Source organism: Octopus sinensis, linkage group LG7 (assembly GCF_006345805.1).
Source record: "Octopus sinensis linkage group LG7, ASM634580v1, whole genome shotgun sequence".
NCBI lineage: Eukaryota > Metazoa > Mollusca > Cephalopoda > Octopoda > Octopodidae > Octopus > Octopus sinensis.
Genome location: NC_043003.1, coordinates 11,544,451 through 11,571,950, shown reverse-complemented (window position 1 = coordinate 11,571,950; position 27,500 = coordinate 11,544,451). Strand labels below are relative to the sequence as shown.

The 27,500-nt window shown below is 38.7% G+C and overlaps 1 protein-coding gene across 3 annotated transcripts in view; it reads right to left on the bottom strand.

Annotated features, from left to right (window-relative positions):
* The window catches only part of LOC115214204, a 316,406-nt gene that overhangs the window by 170,279 nt on the left and 118,627 nt on the right, over window positions 1-27,500 (bottom strand). For all 3 annotated transcript variants that reach the window (XM_029783308.2, XM_029783307.2, XM_029783310.2), the window contains exons 3-4: window positions 10,897-10,979; window positions 346-430 (exon numbers count right to left, since the gene is read on the bottom strand). In XM_029783308.2, the coding sequence (XP_029639168.1) occupies window positions 346-390 (45 nt within the window). In that variant the 5' untranslated portion in view covers window positions 391-430; window positions 10,897-10,979. The remainder of the gene's footprint in view (window positions 1-345; window positions 431-10,896; window positions 10,980-27,500) is intronic.

Here is a 27,500-nt window from a genome sequence, read left to right as displayed (position 1 = left end):
GTTTGAGTTTGGATTTATAACAATGAGTGACTGTGTATATGGTCCCACGACCTGCTAAAAACAGCAGGCCAACACTCTGTCACCTGGGAAAAGGAGGGACACTTTGGACAATGTCAAATGTTGTCTACAATACATAATACCCAAGAGAAGATTGGAATGTTCGTTTAGAGTTACCTCACGGCTAACAAACAACAATAACAACATCAAGGTTATTAGTGACACCTGAGTTGCAGGTGCAACAAGATTCTTACCTTCTTCGACGTTATGGTAGTCCATTCATGTTAATAATAAAAATAATCCAAAAAAAAATAAAGAATGAAGTCCAGAATGTAAAATATGACTTACCTGAAGCGGTAATCCTATTGGTCCAGGACCATACATCACCCTCATGAGAAGATGGGCAGCACAGCAAGGCAGACCAGAAGGTATTCTGTAAGGGTCGCGGGAGTAGAATGAAATGGGACTTTATTATAGAAGCAAAATAGTGGAAGAGGGTTTTACAGATTCATAATTATACAGACACACACCCACCACAAACGTGGCTGTAGGGTTAAGAAGTTTGCTTGCCAGACACATGGGTGCAGGTTCAATCCCACTGCATGGCACTTTGGGGGAGAAAGTGTTAGTCCGAAGTGGACCAAAGCGTTTGTGGGTGGATTCGTGAGATGGAGACTGAAAGAAGCTTGATGTATACACAAGTGTGCACCAGTGACATCGCAACTCATTTCTACAGCTGAGTGGAGCAGCATGAAATAGAGTGTCTTGCTCAAGAACACAACACACAGCCTGCTCTGGGAATTGAACTCACAACCACATGATTGTGAGCCTGATTCTCTATCACTGTGCCTGCTTGTCTTCATATCATGTGATAATCATAAATGAATGTCACTGTCATAAAAGCAGTGTCATTCATTTCCAACATTCTACAAGGACATGCCTGGACATTGCAAAATCTCACCTTATTTGAAAGGAGTTGGGGGTTGGCAACAGGAAAGGCATCCGGCTATAGAAAATCTACACAAAAAACCCCAACCCATCCCATGAAAGCAAGGAAAAATGGACATGGTGATGATGGTGATGATGACAATTATGGTGATGATGATGATGATGATGATGACAACAAAGACGATACAGAATATCTGCATAGACACATTGGCTTACACCAACAGTCACGATGCCAGTATGTCATCCAATAATTTGAGAGAATTTAGTAAATGGAAACTATGAGGAAGTCCTTTGCATGTCAGAATATGTAATGAGTGTGTACAAGTGCATAAATGTCAGGTCAGCATGTATTAGTTAGTATATGAGTATGTGTGTGTGTGTGTGTGTGTTTCTATATACATAAAGCTGAATTTTACCAAGCCCCCTTTCTGCGATGAACATGTTTACCACACACACACACACACACATATATCATCATCATCATCGCTTAACGTCCGTTTTCCATGCTAGCATGGGTTTATATATATATATATATATATATTATATATATATATAATATATATATATATATATATATATATACACACACACACACTCCAGGGAGAGAAACTAGAAGTAGTTGATAGTTTCCGCTACCTGGGTGACCAAGTTAGTAGTGGAGGTGGATGCACAGAGAGTATCACCACTAGAATACGAATAGCCTGGGCAAAGTTCAGAAACCTCCTACCCCTACTGGCGACAAAGGGTCTCTCGCTCAGAGCGAAAGGTAGATTGTATGATGCATGTGTGCGGACTGCCATGCTTCACGGTAGTGAAACATGGGCTGTGACTGCAGAGAACATGCGTAGACTTGAAAGAAATGAAGCTAGCATGATCCGCTGGATGTGTAATGTCAGTGTGCATGCTCGACAGAGTGTAAGTACCCTGAGAGAAATGCTGGATATAAGAAGCATCAGATGTGGTGTGCAAGAGCGACGCTTGCAATGGTATGGTCATGTGCTGCGGATGGATGAGGAGAGATGTGTGAAGAAGTGCCACTCCCAAACAGTTGAAGGTATCAGGGGGAGAGGTAGACCCAGGAAGACATGGGATGAGGTAGTCAAGCATGACCTCAGAGCGTTGGGCCTCACTGAGGCAATGGCAAGGGACCGAGATCTCTGGAGATATGCTGTGACTGCAAAGACCCGGGCTGCTTCCTGCATCAGTTCCGCATAGCCCCTGCCCATTCAAAGTACCCTGGATCCCAGAACGTCCCGCTGTGCTTGAGGAGACCTGTTGAGTCATGAACATGAACGTCGAAATAAATATCAATGGAAATAGTAGTTGTGATGCTTGCGCCGGTGGCACATAAAAAGCACTATCCGAACGTGGCCGATGCCAGCGCCGCTCCGACTGGCTTCTGTGCCGGTGGCACATAAAAAGCACCATCCGAACGTGGCCGATGCCAGCGCCGCTCCGACTGGCTTCTGTGCCGGTGGCACATAAAAAGCACCATCCGAACGTGGCCGATGCCAGCGCCGCTCCGACTGGCTTCTGTGCCGGTGGCACATAAAAAGCACCATCCGAACGTGGCCGATGCCAGCGCCGCTCCGACTGGCTTCTGTGCTGGTGGCACATAAAAAGCACCATCCGAACGTTGCCAGCGTCGCCTTGGCTGGCTTCCGTGCCGCTGGCATGTTAAAAGCTCCAACCGATCGTGGCCGATGCCGGACCCCCCCTGGCACCTGTGCAGGTGGCACATAAAAAGCACCCACTACACTCGCAGAGTGGTTGGCGTTAGGAAGGGCATCCAGCCATAGAAACTCTGCCAGATCAGACTGGAGCCTGGAGCAGCCCCTGGCTTCCCAGACCCTGGTCGAACCGTTCAACCCGTGCTAGCACGGAAAACGGACGTTAAGCGATGATGATGATGATGATGATATATAGTCGAAAGACATCTGTTGTTAATGTCCTGTTATTTGCATTTGTATTTGTGTACCATTTCTCCATTTTTTTTTTCCGTTCTTGTTTTCGTATACATTCTTCCAAGGAATCTAGTGCTCTTAGTTTAGTTTTTCCTTGGGGCTGGCCAGATTGGAGCACTCTCGAGTATAACAGCCCGAAATTGCAAAGATAATTTAGAACTCAACTGAGGAAAGAAAACTCCGAATGACCCATTTTTGCATCATCTGTCTAGATATTTTGTAGTCCCTTTTTTGTATCATTTGTCTGGATGTTTTGTGTTCTTGTCCCATTTTTTGTATTCCTTTATATCTATCTATCTATCTATATATATACAAATACGGTAAACATTGTACGAGGTCCCAGGAAATTACTGGGCTTGGGTATGACATGCATTCTGTACCACCTTTCCATAGGCCTCATGCAAACTACATGCGCACAAAGATAACTTAAGGCAAAAAGATTTTATAGAAGGGTGTATCTTCATGCTAACAAACATACAGAAATATATAGCAAAATACATACATACATGTATAGCAAAACAAACACACGTATACACAGCAAAATTCATTCATATATTCATATATGGCAAACCACGCACACATACAACCATGCTTGCTCACTTATGGTTGTCCATCAAATCCCATAATGATCATATTTTTCAACTATGGAATCCTTCAATGACTGTAATTCTTAAAAAGCAGCAGCTATAGAAAATGCTGTCTCGTAAATGGTCAGAGAATTGCAGATATTTCTACACTGAACAATAACTATTTCTGCTTGGTGTCCTCTCAAGTGAGGAACTTACAGGTTACGGAAATGAAGAATTTTATTGTTGCAGAAGCACACGATACTCTGGTCACTTTAATGATAACAAGGATTCCTGTGAGACAAGAGCCATGATCCACATTACTGAGGAAGGTGTCTATGTAACAAAGCTTTATATTATAGTAGGGTATGCATTATTCTATCTTCACTGAAGGGGTGTCAGATCTTGGGGCAAGAGGTACCCAAGTTGAGTAAAACCTCCTAAAATGCAAGAAGTTGCTGGAAATATCATCTGAAAGAAACAAACTGGTTGCCACAGCTTCTGTTACCCCTCAGGTGGTTCTATCCAAGATTTTGATCTCCTGGCCTCATCTATAAAACCTCAAAGAAGTGACTGCTAGTTGTCGGAGCAAAAGGTGACCAAAGATGAGTAAAACCTCCTCCCAAATGCAGGAGGCAGCTGGACATTATTTTGTCTGTTACGTTCTGAGTTCAAATTCCACCGAGGTCAACTTTACCTTTCATCATAACGGGGTCGATAAATTAAGTACTAGTTACGCACTGGGGTCGATCTAATCAATTTAATCCCTTTATCTGTCCCCTCTATATTTAGTCCCTTGTGGGCAATAAAGAAACAAGAAACAGTCTTAATACTGCTCACCTCAGCTTCTTTACCCCTTAGGATATCTTACCCAAGATTTTTGTTTTCTGAACTCACCCACAAAGCATCACAGTAGGGGCTCATTAAATGCCAGGGCATATTCACCAGGGTAGGCCTGCACATGGTATCTCTGGGGCCAATTACTGCTCTGAGATCCTTAACCAGGGGCTTGCAATCCAACTAATTAATGTGTGTGGCCACATGAAGGAAAGCCTGTATCCAGGAGTGTTGGTGAGAGTGAAGCTGTGTTCTGACAGGGAAAAACTCACACAGTACACTGCCTCCCACTTCACTACAAGGGGTGAAGCAACAACAAGAAGCTGTAAGCAAGGGGGCTGCTAGCATTGCTGAACAAATGCATCATATCACACTATACACTATGCATCTGTATACATATAAATACATACATAAATGCATAAGTACACACATACATACACAGATGCATACATACATACATACATACATAAGTTAGTGAGGGAGAGTACATGGTTGTGCAACCTATTAGAAATAGCAGTCAAAAATTATGACAAAGCATACTGTAACATCTTCAAACGGCAAATGAACACATTGGACAGTGTAGACCAAAGTAGACAGACAGACAGACTGTGTCTGGACGAAAGACAGGAATGGCAAGAGCTGGAATGCCTTTGATCATAGATCTGCTTGACCATACTTGACCTGGAACTAAATAACACACACACACACACAAACACACAACTATTGCTACTGCCGGATAGCTCTCTCGCTCGCACGTACACACACACTCCATTGCTCTGACTGCCCACAAACATCAAGGAAGCACTGCCGCCAACAGGCAGCATGTACTTTTAGACAAAGTTTGAAGGAAAAAGAGCAGTCGTTAATAATTACACAATGTATCACAATTTACGGCTCTGAAAACACCTCAAACATTCCAGACCGCCACAGTCATTACAGTGCAAATAATAGCATGAAATATAAAACTATAGCCGCAACCACCACTGCTGGAGGCGGGGGGGGGTCACTCCTCACCACCACCACCACCACCACCACCAATACTATTATCATCATCATCACTGATGTGACACACACACACACACCAGTACAATTGTTACTAGCACCAAGGAAAAACATCATCACCACCGCCGACAGCTACACCAAGGATGTCCAACTAGGACCGTAACCAGTAGTTAAGTTAAAACCACAACCATGACTACAGGCAATTAACTTAACCGCAAAAGCACCATTTATTTAGCCCCCCCCTCACCTAACACCAACCTTTTACACAAAAAAAAAACAAAACAAAAAAAGAACAAAAACAAAGTAGATGCTACAGTAGTAAATTTAGTAAAGAAGAAAAGAGAAGAGAGACTATTACAGAGTGATTTCTTATAAGTAATGGAGTGATATTCTGTCTCTAAGTGAAGACAGAGGCATGGTTGTGTGGTTAAGACACTCATTTTGCCCCCATGTGGTTTCAGGTTCAATCCCACAGCATGGCCCCTGGGGCAAATGTTTTTTTTTTACTATATAGCCCTACACCAATCAATGCCTTGTAAGTGAATTTCATAGATGGAAACTGTACAGAAACTGTACTGTGTGTGTGTAGGCAAATGTAAATGTAAATTATATGCATGTTTGTGTAAGTGTGTGTGTGTGTGTGTGTGTATGCCAGCACTATATATCGTATATAAAGGGTGCAGAATCACTCCAATAACCCTAATTTTGGGGACTTAAAATTTGGATAAAATATTTTGTAAGGGATTATAATACTATCCATGTATAAGAAACTCCCATATTTTTTAACCATATTTTTGACAAAAAAGGGTTCCTTATACACGTTAAAATACGGTGTGTGTGTGTGTGTATGAGTGTGTGTGTGTATGAGTGTGTGTGTGTGTGTGTGTAAATATATATATAGATGGAAAAAAAATCAAGAGAGAAAATCCTAAAATAATTTTACAAAAAACATTTCAGTACCAGTTTCAGTCATTGAGACTTTTTCAACAGTAAGTATGGAAAACAATTAAATTTGAAAAAATTAAAAGAAAAGTTTTTTTAAAAGAATATTTGTATAGTATTCAAATACAAGTGGCATTTTCCTTGTTTCTGCCTGTCTCTGTCTCTCTTGTTTAGTCTTGTGGGTTCGAGGTCATTGTACACACACACACATACATACACGAGGGTGTGCTGAAAAGTTCCTGATTTTAAGGGTATCGTGAAAGGCCTGCATGGAGGCCTAATCTTCTGAGTTCTTTTACAGGGCTTAGAAAAACTGAAGGACTACTGCAATAAGTGTGTAGATTTAGAGGGGAATATGTTGTATAAAATCATAATTAACCGACCCTCTTCTATGTTCTTTTACCCAAAGCCAGGGACTTTCCAGCATCCTCTCCTGTGTGTGTGTGTGTGTGTGTGTGTGTGTGTGTGTGTGTACCAACATTTTTAAAAGAGCTTATTCTAGTTCGTTTTTGTATCTGGTTTGCAAGATTCTTTATGTGGATTTGTGTGTTGAAACAAATTTTGCTGCATGCATAAGAGACAGAGTCGACAGTCATTGAGAAGCTTGTAAAAACCAAGAAAAGAGCTTTGACAAAAAAACAATCGGATATTTAATAAATGAGTGGAATTGAATCAGTGTGTGTGTGTTTTAATCATATTGACATGATGGCTCTTCCTAGACACAATGAATTTTTTCAAAAGACTTATTTCTAGAAAGTAAATAACTTGGGATGAAGTTAAAATAATAGACATATGCAAGGACATAATAACCTCCTAAGCAAACCGAGTGAAGATATGAGTAGCATATGGGAAAGGAAAATATTAGATTTATAAGCCCTAAAATTCACTTCATTATTGCCCACAGGCATATGGCATAGTGGTTAAGAATGCGAGCTACTAACCCCAAGATACCGAGTTCGATTCTAGGCAGTGACCTGAATAATAATAACAACATTGGAAAAATAACTTAGGTTCAAAATTCCCCCAGGACACCTGATGAAGGCTGGAGGGTATATCAGCTGAAACGTTGTTTTAACAATGAACAAGATGAGGAAAGATATCCGTCAAATGTAAATAATATGCATAATTCCTCAACTCTCAAATAAGTTTACCATAAGTAAATAATGTCATTCGATGCATTTAAATATTTCATTGAGTATTGAACAGATATGCTTTGTACATAAAATACATCAACAAGTTTGAAACTCCAATTAACATTTGTCCAGATAAGATAGTATAATAAGCAATGCTTATTTGCTTTTACGATGCGTGTATATGTGTTTGATGACACAACCCGCATACTGCATACCAATTAGTGTTGGTTTGTTTATGTCCCTCTGATTCAGTGGCTCAGTAAACGAGATTCTGGAGGGTATATTTTCCCAGATTTATTCCCCAGAGCAATACTGTATCATCATCATTATCATGACTCCCAAGTTTCCATTTTCCCATTCTTCCATGAGTCAGATGGAACTGAAGGTAGAGTTCCTACTGCTGGACGCCTTTCCTGTCACCCAACCATCACCTGTTTCCACATAAGGTAATATTTCTCTATGGCTAGACATGTTTTTGCAAAAGATTGGAAATGAATGACATTCATTTAGAACAATAACACAAATGTCAAGACAAAGTGACAGAAACATGCATGCACGCATACACTCATTGCATGTAAGTGCAAACATACACACATGCTCTCTAGAATAGAGAAGTTTGGTGAAGCATTGCGCGATATTAAAATCTTGTTAAAGCAAAAACAACAGGAAATGAAATACAAAAGTTAAAAAAATTGAACAATTTCAACTGATGTCTGTGAAAGAGAGGGGGAGGAGAAAGAAGTGAAGGAGAGGGAGAAAAGAGAGGAGAAAAAGAGGGAAGGAAGGGAGAAAGGAGAGAGGGAGGAGAGAAAGGAAAGATAGGGAGGAGAGAAAGGAGAGAGGGGAGGAGAGAAAGGAGAGAGGGGGAGAAGAGAAAGGAGAGAGATAGGGAGGGGAGAGAAAGAGAAAGGAGAGAGGGGATAGAAAGGAAACGGGAGAGAGGAGAGGGAGTGAGGAAAATTGGAGATGAGAGAGAGGAGGCTATCTCTGTCTCCATCTACCAAATTTAACTTAAAGGCCAAGAAACCAATCCAAATTGGCCCCATACAACAATTGAACTCACAAACCCTATAGCTCTCTTCCTGCAGGAATTTAATGTTTCACTGTTTCATTGATGCAATATGTGTTAATCAGTTTATTGAATTAGTAAGCCACAAATGGGATACAAAGAGACCCGTGCTAAATGAATAAAATATATTTTGAAACAGTTTTTAGTATGGTGCATATTCAATTAGCATAATCTCACATCACAGATTAGTGAACCTGGAATACTGGGTTCCAGAGGCTGTGCTCATTAAAGACTAAGATCAGAGTTATGATTGTGCTAATTAATTTCGATTAGAACATAGTGTTTCAAATTTTGGTACAAGGAGTGGTGTTAGTTAATTACAAGGAGAGGGGTAATTATATCAACTGCAGCAGTTGACTGGTGTCTGTTTTATTGGCCCTGAAAGGATGAAAGGTAAAGTCAACCTCAGCAGAATCTGAACTCAGAACGTAAAGTCGGAAAAAAATTCCACTAAGCACTTTTTTGCCTGGTGCTGTAATAATTCTGCCAGCTTCTCACTTTAACCCTTTTGATACCAATCCAGCTGAAACCACCACCCCTGGTTCTGTGGTACAAATGTTCTGTTTTCAAAAGTTCTCAATTAAATTTATGTTCCTAACTCTAGTTTAATGATAACTAAGTTATTTCATTAAATTCTTTATAATATTTAAAATTAATTGAAAGAAACACAGAGCATCTCAACAGAAATATGGTAACAAAAGGGTTAAAATATATAATAGAGAAACAATTCTTAACCCTTTTGATACCAACCCGGCTGAAATTGCTTCTGGTTCTGTAGTACAAATGTCTTGTTTTCAAAAGTTCTGAATTAAAATCTTCCACCAAACCTTAGTTATCACTAAGCTAGTGTTAGGAACATAAATTGTGACTAAGTTATTTTACAAAATTCTTTGTTATATTTAAAAATTAATTGAAAGAAACACAGAGCATCTCAACAGAAATATGGTAACAAAGGTCATGAGCCAATTACCATAACCACTAAGCCAGACACATTTTAATTACAACATATGAAAGTGGTCCCCTTAGGAATTATTTTAATGCACTGTATGTATCCTAGTTTTAGCACAGGTACACAGCTTCCTTGGATGTCGTAAAAGGTAACTAAAACAGTTGGCAATAGGAAGAGCATCTGGCTGTAAAACTAGTCCCCAAAACCTGTCCAAACATGCCAGGAAGGAGGTCGATCAGGTCAGGTCAGGTAATTCAATGTCTGGCATCCATGTTAGTGGAGTGCTAAGAGCACCATCTGAGTGTGAGCGTTGCCAGAGCAGCTGACTGGCTTCCATGCCGGTGGCACGTAAAAAGCACCATTCCAGCATGATCATTACCAGCGTCGCTTTACTGGCACTTGTGCTGGTGGCACGTGAAAAAACATTCAAGCGAGGTCGTTGCCAGTGCTGCTGGACTGGCTCCTGTGCAGGTGGCACGTGAAAAACACCATTTGAGCATGGCCATTGCCAGTACCGCCTGACTGGCCCTCGTGCTGGTGGCACGTAAAAGCATCCACTACTGTCAAAGTAGTTGATGTTAAGAAGGACATCCAGCTGTAGAAAATCTGCCAGATCAGATTGGAGCCTGGTGCAACCATCTGGTTCGCCAGCCCTCAGTCAAACCGTCTTACCCATGCCAGCATATAAAAGCGGACGTTAAACAATGATGATGATATATATATGATTGATTGATTGATTCTAGTTTCAGCTTATGAGCTGTGGCCATGCTGGGGCACCGCCATATATATATATATTCTTATTTCTTTATTGCCCACAAGGGGCTAAACATAGAGGGGACAAACAAGGACAGACAAAGGGATTAAGTCGATTACATCGACCCCAGTGCGTAACTGGTACTTAATTTATCGACCCTGAAAGGATGAAAGGCTAAGTCGACCTCGGCGGAACTTGAACTTAGAAAGTAAAGGCGGACAAAATACCGCTAAGCATTTCACCCGGCGTACTAACATTTCTGCCAGCCCGCCACCTTAATATATATATATTCTGTCGTACCCATGCCAACATGGAAAGTGGATGTTAAATGACAATGATGATGATATTTACGTGCGCGTACACACACACACATACAGAGGGTTTGAATGAAAGTGAAGGAAAAATAACTACAGAATGTTTTGTAGAAGATGACAGGGAAAATGTGCAGTAAACCACCTATTATTAGCTCTTAGATCCAATATGAGAAGGCTAACATAAGACTTCCCTAAAATTAATACTGTTATTATGAACAGAGAAGGCAGGGGGGAAGAGTGGGGCTATGAAATGAACAAACCGAAGTAGTAAATAGTCAAGAGAATTATCATGATAATGATTGTGATTATTATTATTATTATTATTATTATTATTATTATCATCATCATCATAATTGTTGTTGTTGTTGTTGTGTTTGTTGTTTCTAAGGCTACATAATATGCAACTGCTGTATATAATTACCTGCATTAACAGTTAGAACCAGCTGTTTGAAATCATATAATGTGAAACATAGCTTTGTCAGATTCATGTGCCCACTGTTGAAACTGAAAATAAACAAGAAGAAAAACATGTAAGAAAGGTACGACAGGTAAATTTAATCGTCATGTATGAAAAAGAAAATAATTATTGCTTGATTGACTAATTATAAAATAAAGAAAAGCAAAATAATAATAATAACAGTAATAAATAATAATAAAAATTGCCAGGAATCATTATAATGTGTATAATTATACATCTATATATATCATCACCAATGTCTATTTTCCATACTGGCATGGCTTGGATGGATTGGCAAAAGCTGGTGAACCAGGGGATTGAACCAAGTTCCAATGTCTGCTTTGGAATGGTTTCTTCTCTTGGATGCCGTTCATAACACCAACCATCTCACAAAGTGTACCAGATACCTCTTTCTTTACTACCCACAAGGAGCTAAACACAGGGAGGACAAACATGGACAGACAAACGGATTAAGTCGATTATATCGACCCCAATGCATAACTGGTACTTATTTAATCGACCCTGAAAGGATGAAAGGCAAAGTCGACCTTGGCGGAATTTGAACTCGGAACGTAATGGCAGACGAAATGCCGCAAAGCATTTCGCCCGGCGTGCTAACGTTTCTGCCAGCTCGCCGCCTTGGTGTACCAGATATCTTTCATATGGTACTGGTACTGGTGACAGTCCTACTGAGGGAGGTAGTTTTAGGCCAAAGTATGATAAGAGGGGCAGGAAGTAAGATAACAGGTGTCTTACTGTAGAGGAGATATAAAACCTTTATTGCTTCCCTCCAATCATTAGTAGTTCGTTAAGGTGTCTATTGATAACTAAATAAACCGTCATTAAAAATGGTGTTTAACCAGAAACACAATGCCAAAGACAGAACAGAAACTGCTGGACCTTCACAATGGTAATGCAAAATTCAAATTTCTGTAACTTCATAAAATTATTATTTTATACACATTATGTAAAAGCTTTCAACTGGATAGAAACATAACATTTCTTGATCCTTTGGCATTTAAAATCTCCAATGCCAGCCAAAATACCCTACTTGCTCTATGATCAGACTGGCCAGATCTGGTCTTTCATACCTACCCAACAATGTCAGTCTAAAAATAAACAATCAGATTATTGAAATCTCGATTCAATTCATTTGAAACAATGAGGAAACGAATAGATAAGCTGCAAAGAACACACACACACAGGCACTCCATCAGTTATGATGACAAAGGCTCCCATTGGTCTGATCAACAGAACAGTCTGTAAAATTAACGTGCAGGTGGCTGAGTACTCCACAGACATGTGTACCCTCAATGTAGTTCTATGGGGGGGGGATTCAGCGTGACATAGAGTGTGACAAGGCTGACCCTTTGAAATACAAGTACTACTTATTGTCACCAGCTGAGTGAACTGGAGCAATGTGAAAGTAAAGTGTCTTGCTCAAGGACACAATGCACAGCTTGGTATCGAACTCACAGACTTACAATCATGAACCAAATACTCTAACCAGTAAGCCACTCACCTTTACCACACACACACACTAATCTTCTGATGACAATGTGATTTGTTTGCCATGAAAAATGAGTTCAACTCAGTTGAACGTTTTCTCTATGGAGGCCTAAAATCCCTGATGGAAAAATCCAACTCGTTAAAGTCATTATTACAATTTCAATTTACTTCAGTTTCAACACTTGTTCTTTCAGCCGCACTAAAATCCAAGGGACTTTTAGCAATGCAAACAAAGGACCAACATACATACCTACAGACATTTCCTTTGGAAATAGAAACCAAACTACATAAATAACAAAAGCCCCAATTAAAAAAAGGTCAGGAGGGTGTAAAAACACAATAAAAACATTTAAGAGGCTTCACTCCACAACAGCTGAATATTAATTGCTTTGTTGCTGGTCAAATCCATCAATCTGTCCACTATACAGCCATATTGTCCACTAAACTCATTCACTGGATTTGTTTATCTCTAGTTTCTTTTGACAATATAGCAAAGCTTTTTAAGATTTATTAGGGAATGTGGCTCAGAATGAAAAGTCCTGACACTGAAGACTTCTTCAATACATTATAATTCATTGTATGTATAAAGTGAAATGATTCCTAAGTAGGAATCTAATCTAGGTTGTGACCTCCACTTTGGTAAGATCTTGCTTCTTCTCTACAAACAGTTCATCCAATCTTATTTGTTTATGACAGCAAAATTTAGTTCCCCCACCAATTCTTGGAGAAACGGCTAGAATGTACTCTTAGATTATTGATTCACAAAATGATTTTGCTGTTGTTGTTGTTGTGCTATTTGTTGAATATCAGTGTGAAAATATATCTTCAGAGATGTTACAACAGGTTAGATTCGGCTGTGTAGGTACAGGGTGAGGTTACTGGCTTAATAAGCATTACTAAGAGAAGAGTAGAGAAACAGCCAGTTGATTAGAAGTGACAAAGGACCTATTGGTAATCTTATTCAACAGTAAGTCATTTGTCAAAAAGTACAGAGTGAATGTGTGTGCCTGTGTGTGTGTGCGTGTGTATTTGCATGCTTATGTGTGGAGGAGAAAGAGACAGTGGAAAGAGAGATAGAGAAAAAAAGAAGAGAGAGAGAGAGAGAGGAGGGAAGGAGAGACTGGAAAACAGAAAGGAAAAAAAAAAGAAAAACAGAAAAGAAGAAAAGAAAAAAAAATCTAGAGTAATGGAGTATAAAAAAGAAAAGTAAAGAAGAAAAGATGGATAGAGAGAGAGGGGAAAAAGAGGGGGAGGAAAAGTGTGCAAAAAAGAAATGGAGGGAAAAAGAATGTTTCTTTTCTCAGCAGTAATAACAGAAGATGTTTGTGGAGAGAGGGTAGGCGTCTTGGGTGTGAGTGTGTACAAATAGATGGGTCCCCTTTTAAGCTTACTGGTTTACAAAGGACAAAAACATCGGGACAAAAGCTTGTGTCACCAGAGGTTTGACGTATAGGAGGACCCCATAGTAACAAACAGGAAACTGTAAAGAAGATGTAGCACATCTTCATTTGAATGTATTCAAATGAGGTTTTAAACTCATTGTCAGAGGAAGAGAGAGAGAGAGAGAAAGCATGAATGAAGGTGGCAGGAAGAATAATATACAAAGGAGAAACATTTACTGAGACGTCTACAATGTTTAGTGTCGTCATTACATGAGAAATAAAGCATTTTCCTTCAATAATATGTGACACAGGTGCAAGGCAGTGGTGAGCTGACAGAAACATTAGCACGCCAGGCGAAATGCTCAGTGGTATTTATGTTCCGAGTTCAAATTCCGCCAAGGTCGGATCTTGCCTTTCATCCTTTCGGGGTCGATAAATTTAAGTACCAGTTGCATACTGGAGTCAATCTAATCGACTGCCCCCCACCCCAAAAATTTCAGACCTTGTGCCTATAATCGACTTAATCCGTTTGTCTATCCTTGTTTGTCCTCTCTGTGTTTAGCCCCTTGTGGGTAGTAAAGACATAGGTATTTCGTCTGTCTATATGTTCTGAGTTCAAATTCCACCAAGGTCAACCTTGCCTTTCATCCTTTTGGGGTTGATAAATTAAGTACCAGTTGCATACTGGTTTCGATCTAATCGACTAATCCCTTTGTCTGTCCTTGTTTGTCCCCTCTGTGTGTAGCCCCTTGTGGGTAGTAAAGAAATAAGAAACATTAGCACGCTGGATGAAATGCTCAGTGGTATTTCGTCTGTCTTTTTGTTCTGAGTTCAAATTCTGCCATGGTCGACCTTGCCTTTCATCCTTTTGAGGTCAATAAATTAAGTACCAGTTATGTACTGGAGTCGATCTAATCAACTGCCTCCGCCACCCCAAATATTTCAGACCTTGTGCCGAGAGTAGAAAAGAATATATGATACAGGTGCAGGTTTGGCTGTGTGGTAAGAAGCTTGCTGCCTAACCATGAGGTCTTGAGTTCAATACCACTGTGCAACACTGGAGCCTATTCAACTCTAGCCCTGTGCTGGCCAAAACCTTGCTAGTGAATCTGGTAGACTATTGTGAGATTTTTACCCTTTGGCAATCACATTACTCTGTCAAATGTTATGCTTACTTTTTTTTTTTTTTTTACTTGTTTCAGTCATTTGACTGCGGCCATGCTGGAGCACCACCGCCTTTAGTCAAGCAAATCGACCCCAGGACTTATTCTTCGTAAGCCTAGTACTTATTCTATCAGTCTCTCTTGCGGAACTGCTAAGTTACGGGGATGTAAACACAACAGCATCGGTTGTCAAGCAATGTTGGGGGGACAAACACAGACACACAAACATATATATATATATATATACAAATACATATATACGACGGGCTTCTTTCCGTTTCCGTCTACCAAATCCACTCACAAGGCTTTGGTCAGCCCGAGGCTATAGTAGAAGACACGTGAACACACCAACATCAGTTGTCAAGCGATGGTGAGGGGACAAACACAGACACACAAACATCCATATACATATATACGACAGGCTTCTTTCAGTTTCCATCTACGAAATCCACTCACAAGGCTTTGGTTGGCCCAAGGCTATAGTAGAAGACACTTGCCCAAGGTACCATGCAGTGGGACTGAACCCAGAGCCATGTGGTTGGTAAGCAAGCTACTTACCACACAGCTAGTCCTGCACCTATAAAAAAATTTTTAATATTTTGCGTATTCTAGAAGTATAAGCAATTTGTTACACAAAAATTTTAACAACAAAATCTTATATGAACCCGAAAGGGTCATGTGGACCCTGAGTGAGAATCACTGATTTACATGAACCAGGAGCTCTTTGCCAATTCTAAGGACTGTGAACAAATAACCAGCGACTGGGAGTATGGGTAGAGCATGTAGGGTATCTGTGACACACATAGACATATATCAACTTCATCTATGTTTTAACATCTCTGTTCTCCGTGCTAGGATGGATTAGATAAAACCTGTATAGGATGCTGAGAATATTACAGCTGGATGCCTTTCCTGTCACCAACCCTTGTTTCCAAGTTAGGTACTGATTCCCTTCATCTTTCACAAGATGAACTGCTCCACAGCCAGTGACACTGCAACATGCATGGTGACATGGTTTATGCTAAAGAGTGTAATTCCTGTCAAGACACAAATGAGAAAACATACACATAGACACACACACACTAGAAGCTTCCATTCAGTCTCTGCTGAGTAATTCTGACCAGAAGGTCTGATCAGCCTGAGGATAAAGAAGACACTTGGCTACAGCGTTACACAACAGAAACAAACTTCAGAGCACATGGCTTGAAGCAAAATTCTCAACTACAAAGCTATGCCTGTGCATGTGTGGGGAAATGTGCATGTGTGTGGAAATGTGCATGTGTGTGGAAATGTGCATGTGTGTGGAAATGTGCATGTGTGTGGAAATGTACATGTGTGTGGAAATGTGCATGTGTGTGGAAATGTGTGTGGAAATGTGCATGTGTGTGGAAATGTGCATGTGTGTGGAAATGTGCATGTGTGTGGAAATGTGCATGTGTGTGGAAATGTGCATGTGTGTGGAAATGTGTGTGGAAATGTGCATGTGTGTGGAAATGTGTGTGGAAATGTGCATGTGTGGAAAGTGCATGTGTGTGGAAATGTGTGGAAATGTGCATGTGTGGAAATGTGCATGTGTGTGGAAATGTGCATGTGTGTGGAAATGTGCATGTGTGTGGAAATGTGCATGTGTGTGGAAATGTGCATGTGTGTGGAAATGTGCATGTGTGTGGAAATGTGCATGTGTGTGGAAATGTGCATGTGTGTGGAAATGTGCATGTGTGTGGAAATGTGCATGTGTGTGGAAATGTGTGTGGAAATGTGCATGTGTGTGGAAATGTGCATGTGTGTGGAAATGTGTGTGGAAATGTGCATGTGTGTGGAAATGTGCATGTGTGTGGAAATGTGCATGTGTGTGGAAATGTACATGTGGTGGAAATGTACATGTGTTGTAAATGTGCATGTGTGTGAAATGTGCATGTGTGTGGAAATGTGTGTGGAAATGTGCATGTGTGTGGAAATGTGCATGTGTGTGGAAATGTGCATGTGTGTGGAAATGTGCATGTGTGTGGAAATGTGCATGTGTGTGGAAATGTGCATGTGTGTGGAATGTGTGTGGAAATGTGCATGTGTGTGGAAATTGCATGTGTGTGGAATGTGGTGGAAATGTGCATGTGTGTGGAAATGTGCATGTGTGTGGAAATGTGTGTGGAAATGTGCATGTGTGTGGAAATGTGCATGTGTGTGGAAATGTGCAGTGTGTGGAATGTGCATGTGTGTGGAAATGTGCATGGTGTGGAAATGTACATGTGTGTGGAAATGTGCATGTGTGTGGAAATGTGCATGTGTGTGGAAATGTGTGTGGAAATGTGCATTGTGTGTGGAAATGTGCATGTGTGTGGAAATGTGTTGGAAATGTGCATGTGTGTGGAAATGTGCATGTGCGTGGAAATGTGCATGTGTGTGGAAATGTGTGTGGAAATGTGCATGTGTGTGGAAATGTGCATGTGTGTGGAAATGTGCATGTGTGTGGAAATGTGCATGTGTGTGGAAATGTGCATGTGTGTGGAAATGTGCATGTGTGTGGAAATGTGCATGTGTGTGGAAATGTGCATGTGTGTGGAAATGTGCATGTGTGTGGAAATGTGCATGTGTGTGGAAATGTGCATGTGCATATATATTTCTATTTAAGTGTGCGTGTGTATATTACATATATATGGACACCTCTCTCTATATATATATGTGTGTATATATATATGAAAAAAGAAAAGGAATGACTTCACCAATGAATTCATTCTTTTTCTTTTTTCAAATATACCTAACTGTACCAAGGATCTCAGACATTTTCCAATATATATATAGGTGTAGGAGAGGTAAGAAGCTTGCTTCCCAACCACATGGTTCTGAGTTCAGTCCCACTGCGTGGCACCGTGCACAAGTGTCTTCTACTATAGCCTCGGGCCGACCAAAGCCCATCATATATATGTATATATATATCTATGTGTGTGTCATTGTATCTGTGCTTGTACCCCCATTACCACTCGACACCAGTGTTGGTGTGTTTACAATGCCTGTAACCTAGCGGTTCAGCAAAAGACATCAACAGAATAAATACTAGGTTTTAAAAAATAAGTACTGAGGTTGATTCATTCAACTAAAAATTCAAGGCGGTGCCCCAGCATGGCCGCAGTCTAATGAGTGAAACAAGTAAAAGATAAAAGATATATATGAGAAAAAATAAGTCCGTAAAGATCAACTCAAACTTTTTGAGAAATCCAAAAAGAGAGGGAAAATGATTTCTAATAAAGATTCATCATACTCATTAACAAACAGCCAGAGCAGGGAATAATATGGAAATAATGGTTGAAAAATTTCGTTATAGGTATAAATATACCATAAACATGCATAAAAAAATTAAATTGAATCCAATTTTGTATTAAATCTAATTTTTCATTCAACATCTTTTTTCCTCCATTTTTTAATACTTGTTTATGGTATATTTATACATATAAATGAAAATTTTCAACTATATATATATATATATATATATATATAAATGAAATTTTTCAACTATATATATATATATATATATATATATAATATATATATATATATATATTATATATATGAGATAGGGGGATGCATATGCCACTGCATGGCAAAAATTCGAACCAGTAAACAGCTGTGAATGGAATCTAAAAGTCAAATAAATGAAACAGGTTGCAAAAAGTTCTTTTCTGGTTCGACGAGTTATCTTTGTTGGTATGTGTTTTTATATAGGCCATTCACTCTAATCCAAATACATTCACATACCTCCACATTCATATGCACCCCGAAATCTTTTCAGAGGTAGGTTTTCTAATTTTTTTTTTATCAGTGTGCAGACGTTTTTGTGTGCAACTTCTCAAGTGTCTATTAATCTCTATACAAGAATGTACAGATATGCGCCCATGGCCAAATAAATGCTCACAGCTAACAGGAGTCTCTTGTTTTTTCATTTGTTTCAGTCATTTGACTACGGCCATGCTGGAGCACCACCTTTAGTCGAACAAATCGACCCCAGGACTTATTGTTTGTAAGCCTAGTACTTATTCCATCGGTCTCTTTTGCCGAACTGCTAAGTTATGGGGACGTAAACACACCGATATCGGTTGTCAAGTGATGGTGGGGGACAAACATATACACATACATATATACAATGGGCTTCTTTCAGTTTCCATCTACCAAATCCACTCACAAGGCTTTGGTCGACCCAAGACTATAGTAGAAGACACTTGCCCAAGGTGCCATGCATTGGGACTGAACCTGGAACCATGTGGTTGATAAGCAAGCTACTTACCACATAGCCACTCCTGCACCAGTATATATATATATATAAAAACTAAAATTAAGATTATGATATAACATTATATAGAGGAAAACAAAGGCATGCATCACCATCATCGTTTAACGTCCACTTTCCATGCTGGCATGGGTTGGACGGTTTGACTGAGGACTGGCAAGCCAGGAGGCTGTGCCACACTCCAATCTGATCTGGCAAAGTTTCTACAACTGGATGCCCTTCCTAATGCCAACCACTCCGAGAGTGTAGTGGGTGCTTTTTATGTTCCGCTGGCATGGGGGCCAGTCAGGCAGCACTGGCATCAACCAAATTCGAATGGTGCTTTTTACATGCCACTGGCATGGGAGCTGCTCAGGCGGTACTGGCTTAGACCACACTTGAATGGTGTCTTTTACGTGCCACCGGCAGAGGAGCATGTCAGGCGGCACTGGCATGGATATTAATGTTTATGTGTATATACAGGTTATAATTGTATAAACAAATATGTGTAGGCATGGCTGTGTGGTAAGAAGTTTGCTTCCTAACCACATGGTTCAGGGTTCAGTCCCATTGCATGGCACCTTGAGCATGTGCCTTCTACTATAACCATAAGCCGACCAAAATCTAGTGAATAGATTTGGTAGACGGAAACTGAACAAAGCCCATTATGTGCACAGCCATGCAGCTATGCTTGCAATCACACAAACACACACACACGTGTGCATTCATGCATGAGTGCATTCATGCATGAGTGCATGCACATTTGCAATGATGCTTGGGATTCTTTGTTCATGATACTTTGCGTTAAAGTTTGTGTATTTATCAAGAAATTCCTTGTCATTAACCTAATATAAGTTAGTGTAAATAACGAGATACAACAAACGTCCCACCAGCACCTACAATGCCCCCAACCCTACTTCATTATTTATTCATGCATACATATTCTCTCTCTCTCTCACGCACACACAATTCAAACATCGAGCCATAAAACATTGGAAGATACATCAATTAGCATAGATTCTTCTGTTATAAGATTTCAGAAGTTTTAGTACTGAACTGGAATAAAATTAATTTCTGGAGTATTCTGCAAAGTTTTTATGTGTGTCTGGATGGAGTGTGTGAGAGAGAGAGAGAGAGAGAGAGAAAGAAGGGGAGAGAGAGATCGGGAATATGATAAGGATATGCCCAAAATGTGTGTACATCTGTGCTTGAATGAAAATGTTTGTATGTGCTATGTGTATAATCATTCTAAATTTGCATATGGATGCATGAAGGTTGCAATGTATGAAAATGTATTTGTGCTCATCTGGCACTAACAATAATAATAATAATAACAATGTGTGTGTGTGCATGTACTGCTATGAAAATGTGAGTATGCCTTTGCTACTACATGAACATAGTGTGCATAGGCGGTGGGGCGCAAATGTATTTGTACTAATGTGTGTGTTGTATGTATATCCATTTACATGTACATGTATGTACAGAACTGCTCTCTAGATGTCATCGAGTGTGTATGAAACTGCACAATACGATATAGCGAATGAGCAGAAAGTATTAAATACAGACGCAACTCTACAAATATATTCTATTCTTGCCGGAACCTCTGATATGGAGTATCAAAATTTTACTCCCTTTCACACTTATAAAATATCAAGCAAACTTTAAAATTTGTCATTACCATTATTATCAGTATGGGCAGAACTTATGGATCATTTACAGTGAAGGAGAAATTTAACATGTTGAATATACATTTGAACGAAGCAACAGAGCTGCCAGAAGGCATTTTAATGTTGATGAAGCCGATGTTTGAAATTGATGTAAACAGTAGGACAAACTTAAAACTGTAGATTAGAAAATTACTATTTTCAAATCTCAAAATGTGAGATATTCAGCAACAGTTCTTTGTAGTAAAGACTGTTTGCCAACGTAACATGGCAGTCCTGGTTTAGGACGAATGTTGCTGTAATTTAGCTCCAGGAGACATCGTCTCCAGCTGGCTATATGAGATGATATGTATCCTTATATTTTCGAACAAGGGAATCTAGCACCCCTACTCAGCTAGATTCCCTTGTTTGAAAATATAAGGGCACAGATAGTGTTGTATAGCCAGCTGGAGATGATGTCTCCTGAGGCTAAACTACTGCAACATTAGTCCTAAACCAGGGCTACCATGTTATGTTGGCAAACAATCTTTACTACAAACTTAAAACTGCACCAAGTAATAAACAGAGAAAAATAAAAACATATAATCAAGATTATCCATGTTATTACAGTTTTTTTTCAGTCAGGAATATCCATATCACTGTGTATGTCAACGGTGCTCCACTGCAATAGGTAAAAACTCCAAGGAAAGTAAAATATGGCCCAGACCCTTTTTACCAGCATGAATGTCAGACTTCAAAAAGTAGTTAACCATCAAATGGTTTTAGTAAATTTATACAGAATAAGTAAGCATTATACTGTCCAGCATATATAAAATGAAACTGCCGGTACGGATGTTTACATTTTGTACATCTTTTGTCAACAAACAATCTACTCATGTAATTTACGCACCTGCTAAAGTCTATTTTTATTTTTGCGAAAAAAGTGCGTAAATTACTTGAGATTTTACGGTATATATAGTAACTTTATGGAACCAATGGGAAAAGTTGTATTATTTTGGTTAGAAAAATAAATCCAATATTATTCAGGCACACACACACACACACACACACACAAAGAGGACCATACTGCTTACTATCTCCATTTCAATAAATATTTAAATTTTGTTTGTGAAAAACAAAAAGTATTTGTGTATAATATTATTAATAAAAAAAACACAATCTCTGACGAGCACAGCGACTCTCAGAACAAATCAATGATGGTATCCAATGGACAACTCTTGTGGGTGTAGGTGTATGTATGAGAGAGAGAGAGAGAGAGAGAGAGAGAGAGAGAGTAAGAGAGAGTGTATGTATGTGTGTGTGCACACATGTAAACCAATAAAACTATGAAAATATTCAATACATTATTTTCATGTGAAAATGAATGCCAACCATTTCTAATACAACAAACACAAAAAAAGAATAAATAAATAAATAAATAAAATAAAATTTAACATATTTCCAATTTCCATAACCAATAACTACTTGAGACTAAACAAACTTATATTTTATTATAATTTATATTCGAATATATTCACATCTTCAGGATTTTGCATCAATTTCATATATTATACATTTGATTACATAACATTGTTGTCTCAGAATGTGCTACACTGTTACTGTAATAATATGTATAGGATGCACACTTATAGATTATTGAGGTGGTATAACACTGTGAGGTGTACTTTCTGCTCTTCAGCTGTGTATGCTATGTGGTTTCCATACTGGAGTAGGTCTAAGATGTGGTTAAACGAGAATTAACAGAGACAAGTATATCAAATTCATTACTCTCTCTTTACTCTTTTACTTGTTTCAGACATTTGACTGCGGCCATGCTGGAACACCGCCTTTAGTCGAGCAAATCAACCCCAGGACTTATTCTTTGTAAGCCTAGTACTTATTCTATTGGTCTTTTTTGCCAAACCGCTAAGTTACGGGGACGTAAATACACCAGCATCGGTTGTCAAGCGATGTTGGGGGAACAAACACAGACACACACACATACATATATACGACGGACTTCTTTCAGTTTCCATCTACCAAATCCACTCACAAGACTTTGGTCAGCCTGAGGCTATAATAGAAGATACTTAAGCAGGGTGCTACACAGTGGAACTGAACCCGGAACCATGTGGTTGGGAAGCAGACTTCCAACCACACAGCCACACCTTATATCTTCAAATTATACAATGACTAATACAAACTGTACAATTAATTAATCAAAATGCAAATTCATTAGCAACAGGTTTTTATTTAAACCATATTAGTAACAAATTTCATATCAACTAATTACTAACCGTCCAATCAATTAATCAAAACACAAATATGAAATATGAAAACCTATCTTTAGTTTGCTCGGCAATAGGTTATTTAATAAATTTTACCAATCATAACCTTTTATATCGACTAATACCAACTGTACAATTAATCATATCACAAAATACACATTCGTATATTATTGCTTCTAAAACAGACTGATATCACATCCTAGCAATAAACTACCTATATTCAACAGTATTTATTACAGCCTGGTATTTTATTTTCAAATATAAATACTATCCAGCATTATAATTTATAACCCTTTCGAGTAATATCTTTTACTAATCCATCTACATTAAATCTCAAACCCTACCACCACCAACGTCCCCAACTTCACCTAATTTTTCTCTATGCATTTAAACACGTTCCATGTCTCATACCATAAATCATATATTTAATACAATTTCATTCTTCATTATTCACCGCAGCCAACTCTTCCATCATTCACTCTGTGTCACTAATATTCAATTTTCCTGTAGTTTTGAGGAATGTCAGGGAGTAAAATGCAAAAGTAGTCACAGTAAATCTTGATATATATATATATATATTGGTGCAGGAGTGGCTATGTGGTAAGTAGCTGGCTTACCAACCACATAGTTTGAGTTCAGTCCTACTGTGTGGCATCTTGAGCAAGTGTCTTCTACTGTAGCCTCAGGCCAACCAAAGCCTTGTGAGTGGATTTGGTAGATGGAAACTGAAAAAAGCTCGTAGTGTATATGTATGTATGCCTCCCCACCATCACTTGACAATCAATGTTGGTGTGTTTACATTCCCGTAACATAGCAGTTTGGCAAAAGAGACCAATAGAATAAGTACTAGGCTTACAAAGAAAAATTCCTGGGCTGCAGTCAAATGACAAACAACTAAAAAGAAAGTAAAAGAAAGTATATCTGTACACACCAAGATCAAATCCTGCCAGATTTAACACTGATTTTTATCCCTCACCGGTTGGTAAAACATAAATCCAGCAGATGGAGACCTTTTGTGCACAGAAGAGCCAAAGCGTATGAAAGACACCTGCATTTAGTATGCTGACGAGACAAGCAACAGTGGTTCCCAAACTTTTTTAGGCTGCCGCCTCCTTGGTTCTAAGGCCACATTTCTAGAACTCCCACCACCACCACCATCATCACAGACATAGACCATTTTCTTATTTCTTTATTGCCCACAAGGGGCTAAACACAGAGGACAAACAAAGACAGACGAACGGATTAAGTCGATTATATCGACCCCAGTGCGTCACTAGTACTTAATTTATTGACCCCGAAAGGATGAAAGGCAAAGTCGACCTTGGTGGAATTTGAACTCAGAACGTAGCGGCAGACGAAATACCGCTAATCATTTCGCCCAGCATGCTAACATTTCTGCCAGCTCACCACCTTATCACAGACATACACCATTTTCTGCAGCAAATTCAAAACAGTATTTCACAAATTTAATTTAACCTAATTAAACCTTTATTTTGTTAGTTTTTTGTTGTTGTTGTTGTTTTTTTTTTTACATCCATTGTCCTATTTTGGCCACCTCTTTATTGCCCCATTTTTCACCAACTGTATGCATCCAGCCATCCCACCACCCAGGGCAGAGGGGTGGTACCGTCCACTTTGGGAACCACTGCTCTACAACATGTATTGTCAAACATGTTGTAGAGGACTTATCAAACAACGAAAGGTACAGTTTAGGAAGAAAATAAGTGAAGAAGTCAGGTGGAATAAATGAAGAGGTTACTGTCTCTGCAATACCATCGATCAAGGATGGAGACAACTAATGGAGAAATGAACTGTTATTTGCAACAGGTCAACAGGCCACATAGGGGCTTTGGCCCATAACTATTATCAGTGGAGGAGAAAAATATAAGACATAACATTGATTGATTTTGTCAGAAAGTTGATAAATAATTCTGTTTTTTTTTTTGAAACAGAAGGAAAACAATATCAAATATTGACATATAATCCAGATGCACAATGAAATGATAAAAATACCCCAGTAATTATAAGGAGAATGATGAAGTGCGACTTGCTTTTTTAGAAAGGTGCATTTAAGGAGACACGGGTCCTGTGTAAGTTATATGGTTAACTCATAAATAAGCAGCAGAACAGGAAACTTTGTAATTTAAATGTGGGGTGTTCACTGACCACTTCATTCAAGCTAACAAGATAAGGAATACTGGAAGGAATTCATTGACAATGCAACCATTATACATACATATACACACAAGCATATATACACATATACATAGACATACACACACATATACAATTAATTATACACATGTGTGTATATGTGTATATATACACACACACACACACACACATATTTACATTTATATATATACACACAGATATATATATATATAGATTTATATAAACACATACACATATACACATACATTTGTATACACACACACATATACACATACATTTGTATACACACACACATATACATTTGTATACACACACACACACATACATATATATACATATTTGTATATATACATATATATTTGTATATATACATACATTTGTATATATACACATACATTTGTATATATACACACAAACACATATATACATACATTTGTATACACACATATATACATACATTCGTACACACACACACATACACATGCATTCATGTATATATACACACATATATAACAAACATACACATATAGGTATATACACACATATATATAACATAACATACATATACATAAATACATACATATACACACACATAAATTGGTCAACTTTAAACCTAATGCCTCTACTTCTTCACTCTCTTTCTTCCCCCTCTTTCACACTCTCCTTCACCAAACGTATTTGGCATGTCCTTTTTTTTTTTTTTTTAATTAAAAAAATTTTTTTTTACTTCAAGATGCAATTTCTGCAACAAGAATGAATGAAGGAATGAATGAAGACACAAACACATACATTACATTAATGTGATGGAATAATCAGACGCCAACCGTTTTTCCTCCCAACTTCTTCATCTCTCTGGTGAAGAATTGTGAGGGTGAGACACCAATCTTTAAATAGCACCATTTTCATGTTTCAGAATGGCATGCTTTCAACTTTGACAATTCAGGTTTGTGCAAAAACTATTTATATAAGGAAGTAGGAAACCACACACCAATAATAATAATAATAATAATAATAATAATAATAATCCCTTCTATTATAGGCACAAGGCCTGAAATTTTGGGGGAGGGGACTAGTCAATTACATTGATCCCAGTGTTTCACTGGTACTTATTTTACTGAAAGGCGACGAGCTGGCAGAATCGTTAGCACGCTGGGTGAAATGTGTAGCCGTATTTCGTCGCCGTTACGTTCTGAGTTCAAATTCCGCCAAGGTCAACTTTGCCTTTCATCCTTTCGGGGTAGATAAATTAAGTACCAGTTACATATTGGGGTCGATATAATTGACTTAATCTGTTTGTCTGTCCTTGTTTGTCCTCTCTGTGTTTAGCCCCTTGTGGGTAGTAAAGAAATAGGTACTTATTTTACTGACCCCAAAAGGAAGAAAGGTAAAGTCGACCTTGGCGGAAATTGAACTCAGAATGTAAAGATGGATGAAATACCACTAAGCATTTCATACAGCATGCTAACGATTCTGCTAGCTCATTACCTTAAATAATAATAATAATAATAATAATAATGAATCTTTCTACTGGAGGAACAAGGCCTCAAATTTGTGGGGTGGGGACTAGATTATATCAACCCCACTGTTTCACTATCACTTAATTTATTGACCCCAAAAGGATGAAAGGCAAAGTCGACCTTGGCGGAATTTGAACTCAGAGCATAGCAACAGGCGAAATACCGGTAAACATTGTGCCCGGTATGCTAACAATTTTGCCAGCTCACCGCCTTAATAATAATATTAATAATAATAATAATAATAATAATAATAATAATAGTAATAATAATAATCCTTGCTACTATAGGCAGAAGGCCTGAAATTTTGGGGAGAGTGATAGTCGATTACATCGACCCCAGTGCGTAACTGGTACTTAATTTATCGACCCCGAAAGGATGAAAGGCAAAGTCGACCTCAGCGGAATTTGAACTCAGAAAGTCCAACCCGTGCTAGCGCGGAAAACGGACGTTAAACGATGATGATGATGATGATGAATGTAGCAACAGACAAAAAACTTCAAAGCATTTCGCCTAGTGTGCTAACGATTCTGCCAGCTCACCATCTTAATAATAATAATAATAATAATAATATAATAATATAATATAATAATAATAATAATAATAATAATAATAATAATAATTGAAGAATTTCAT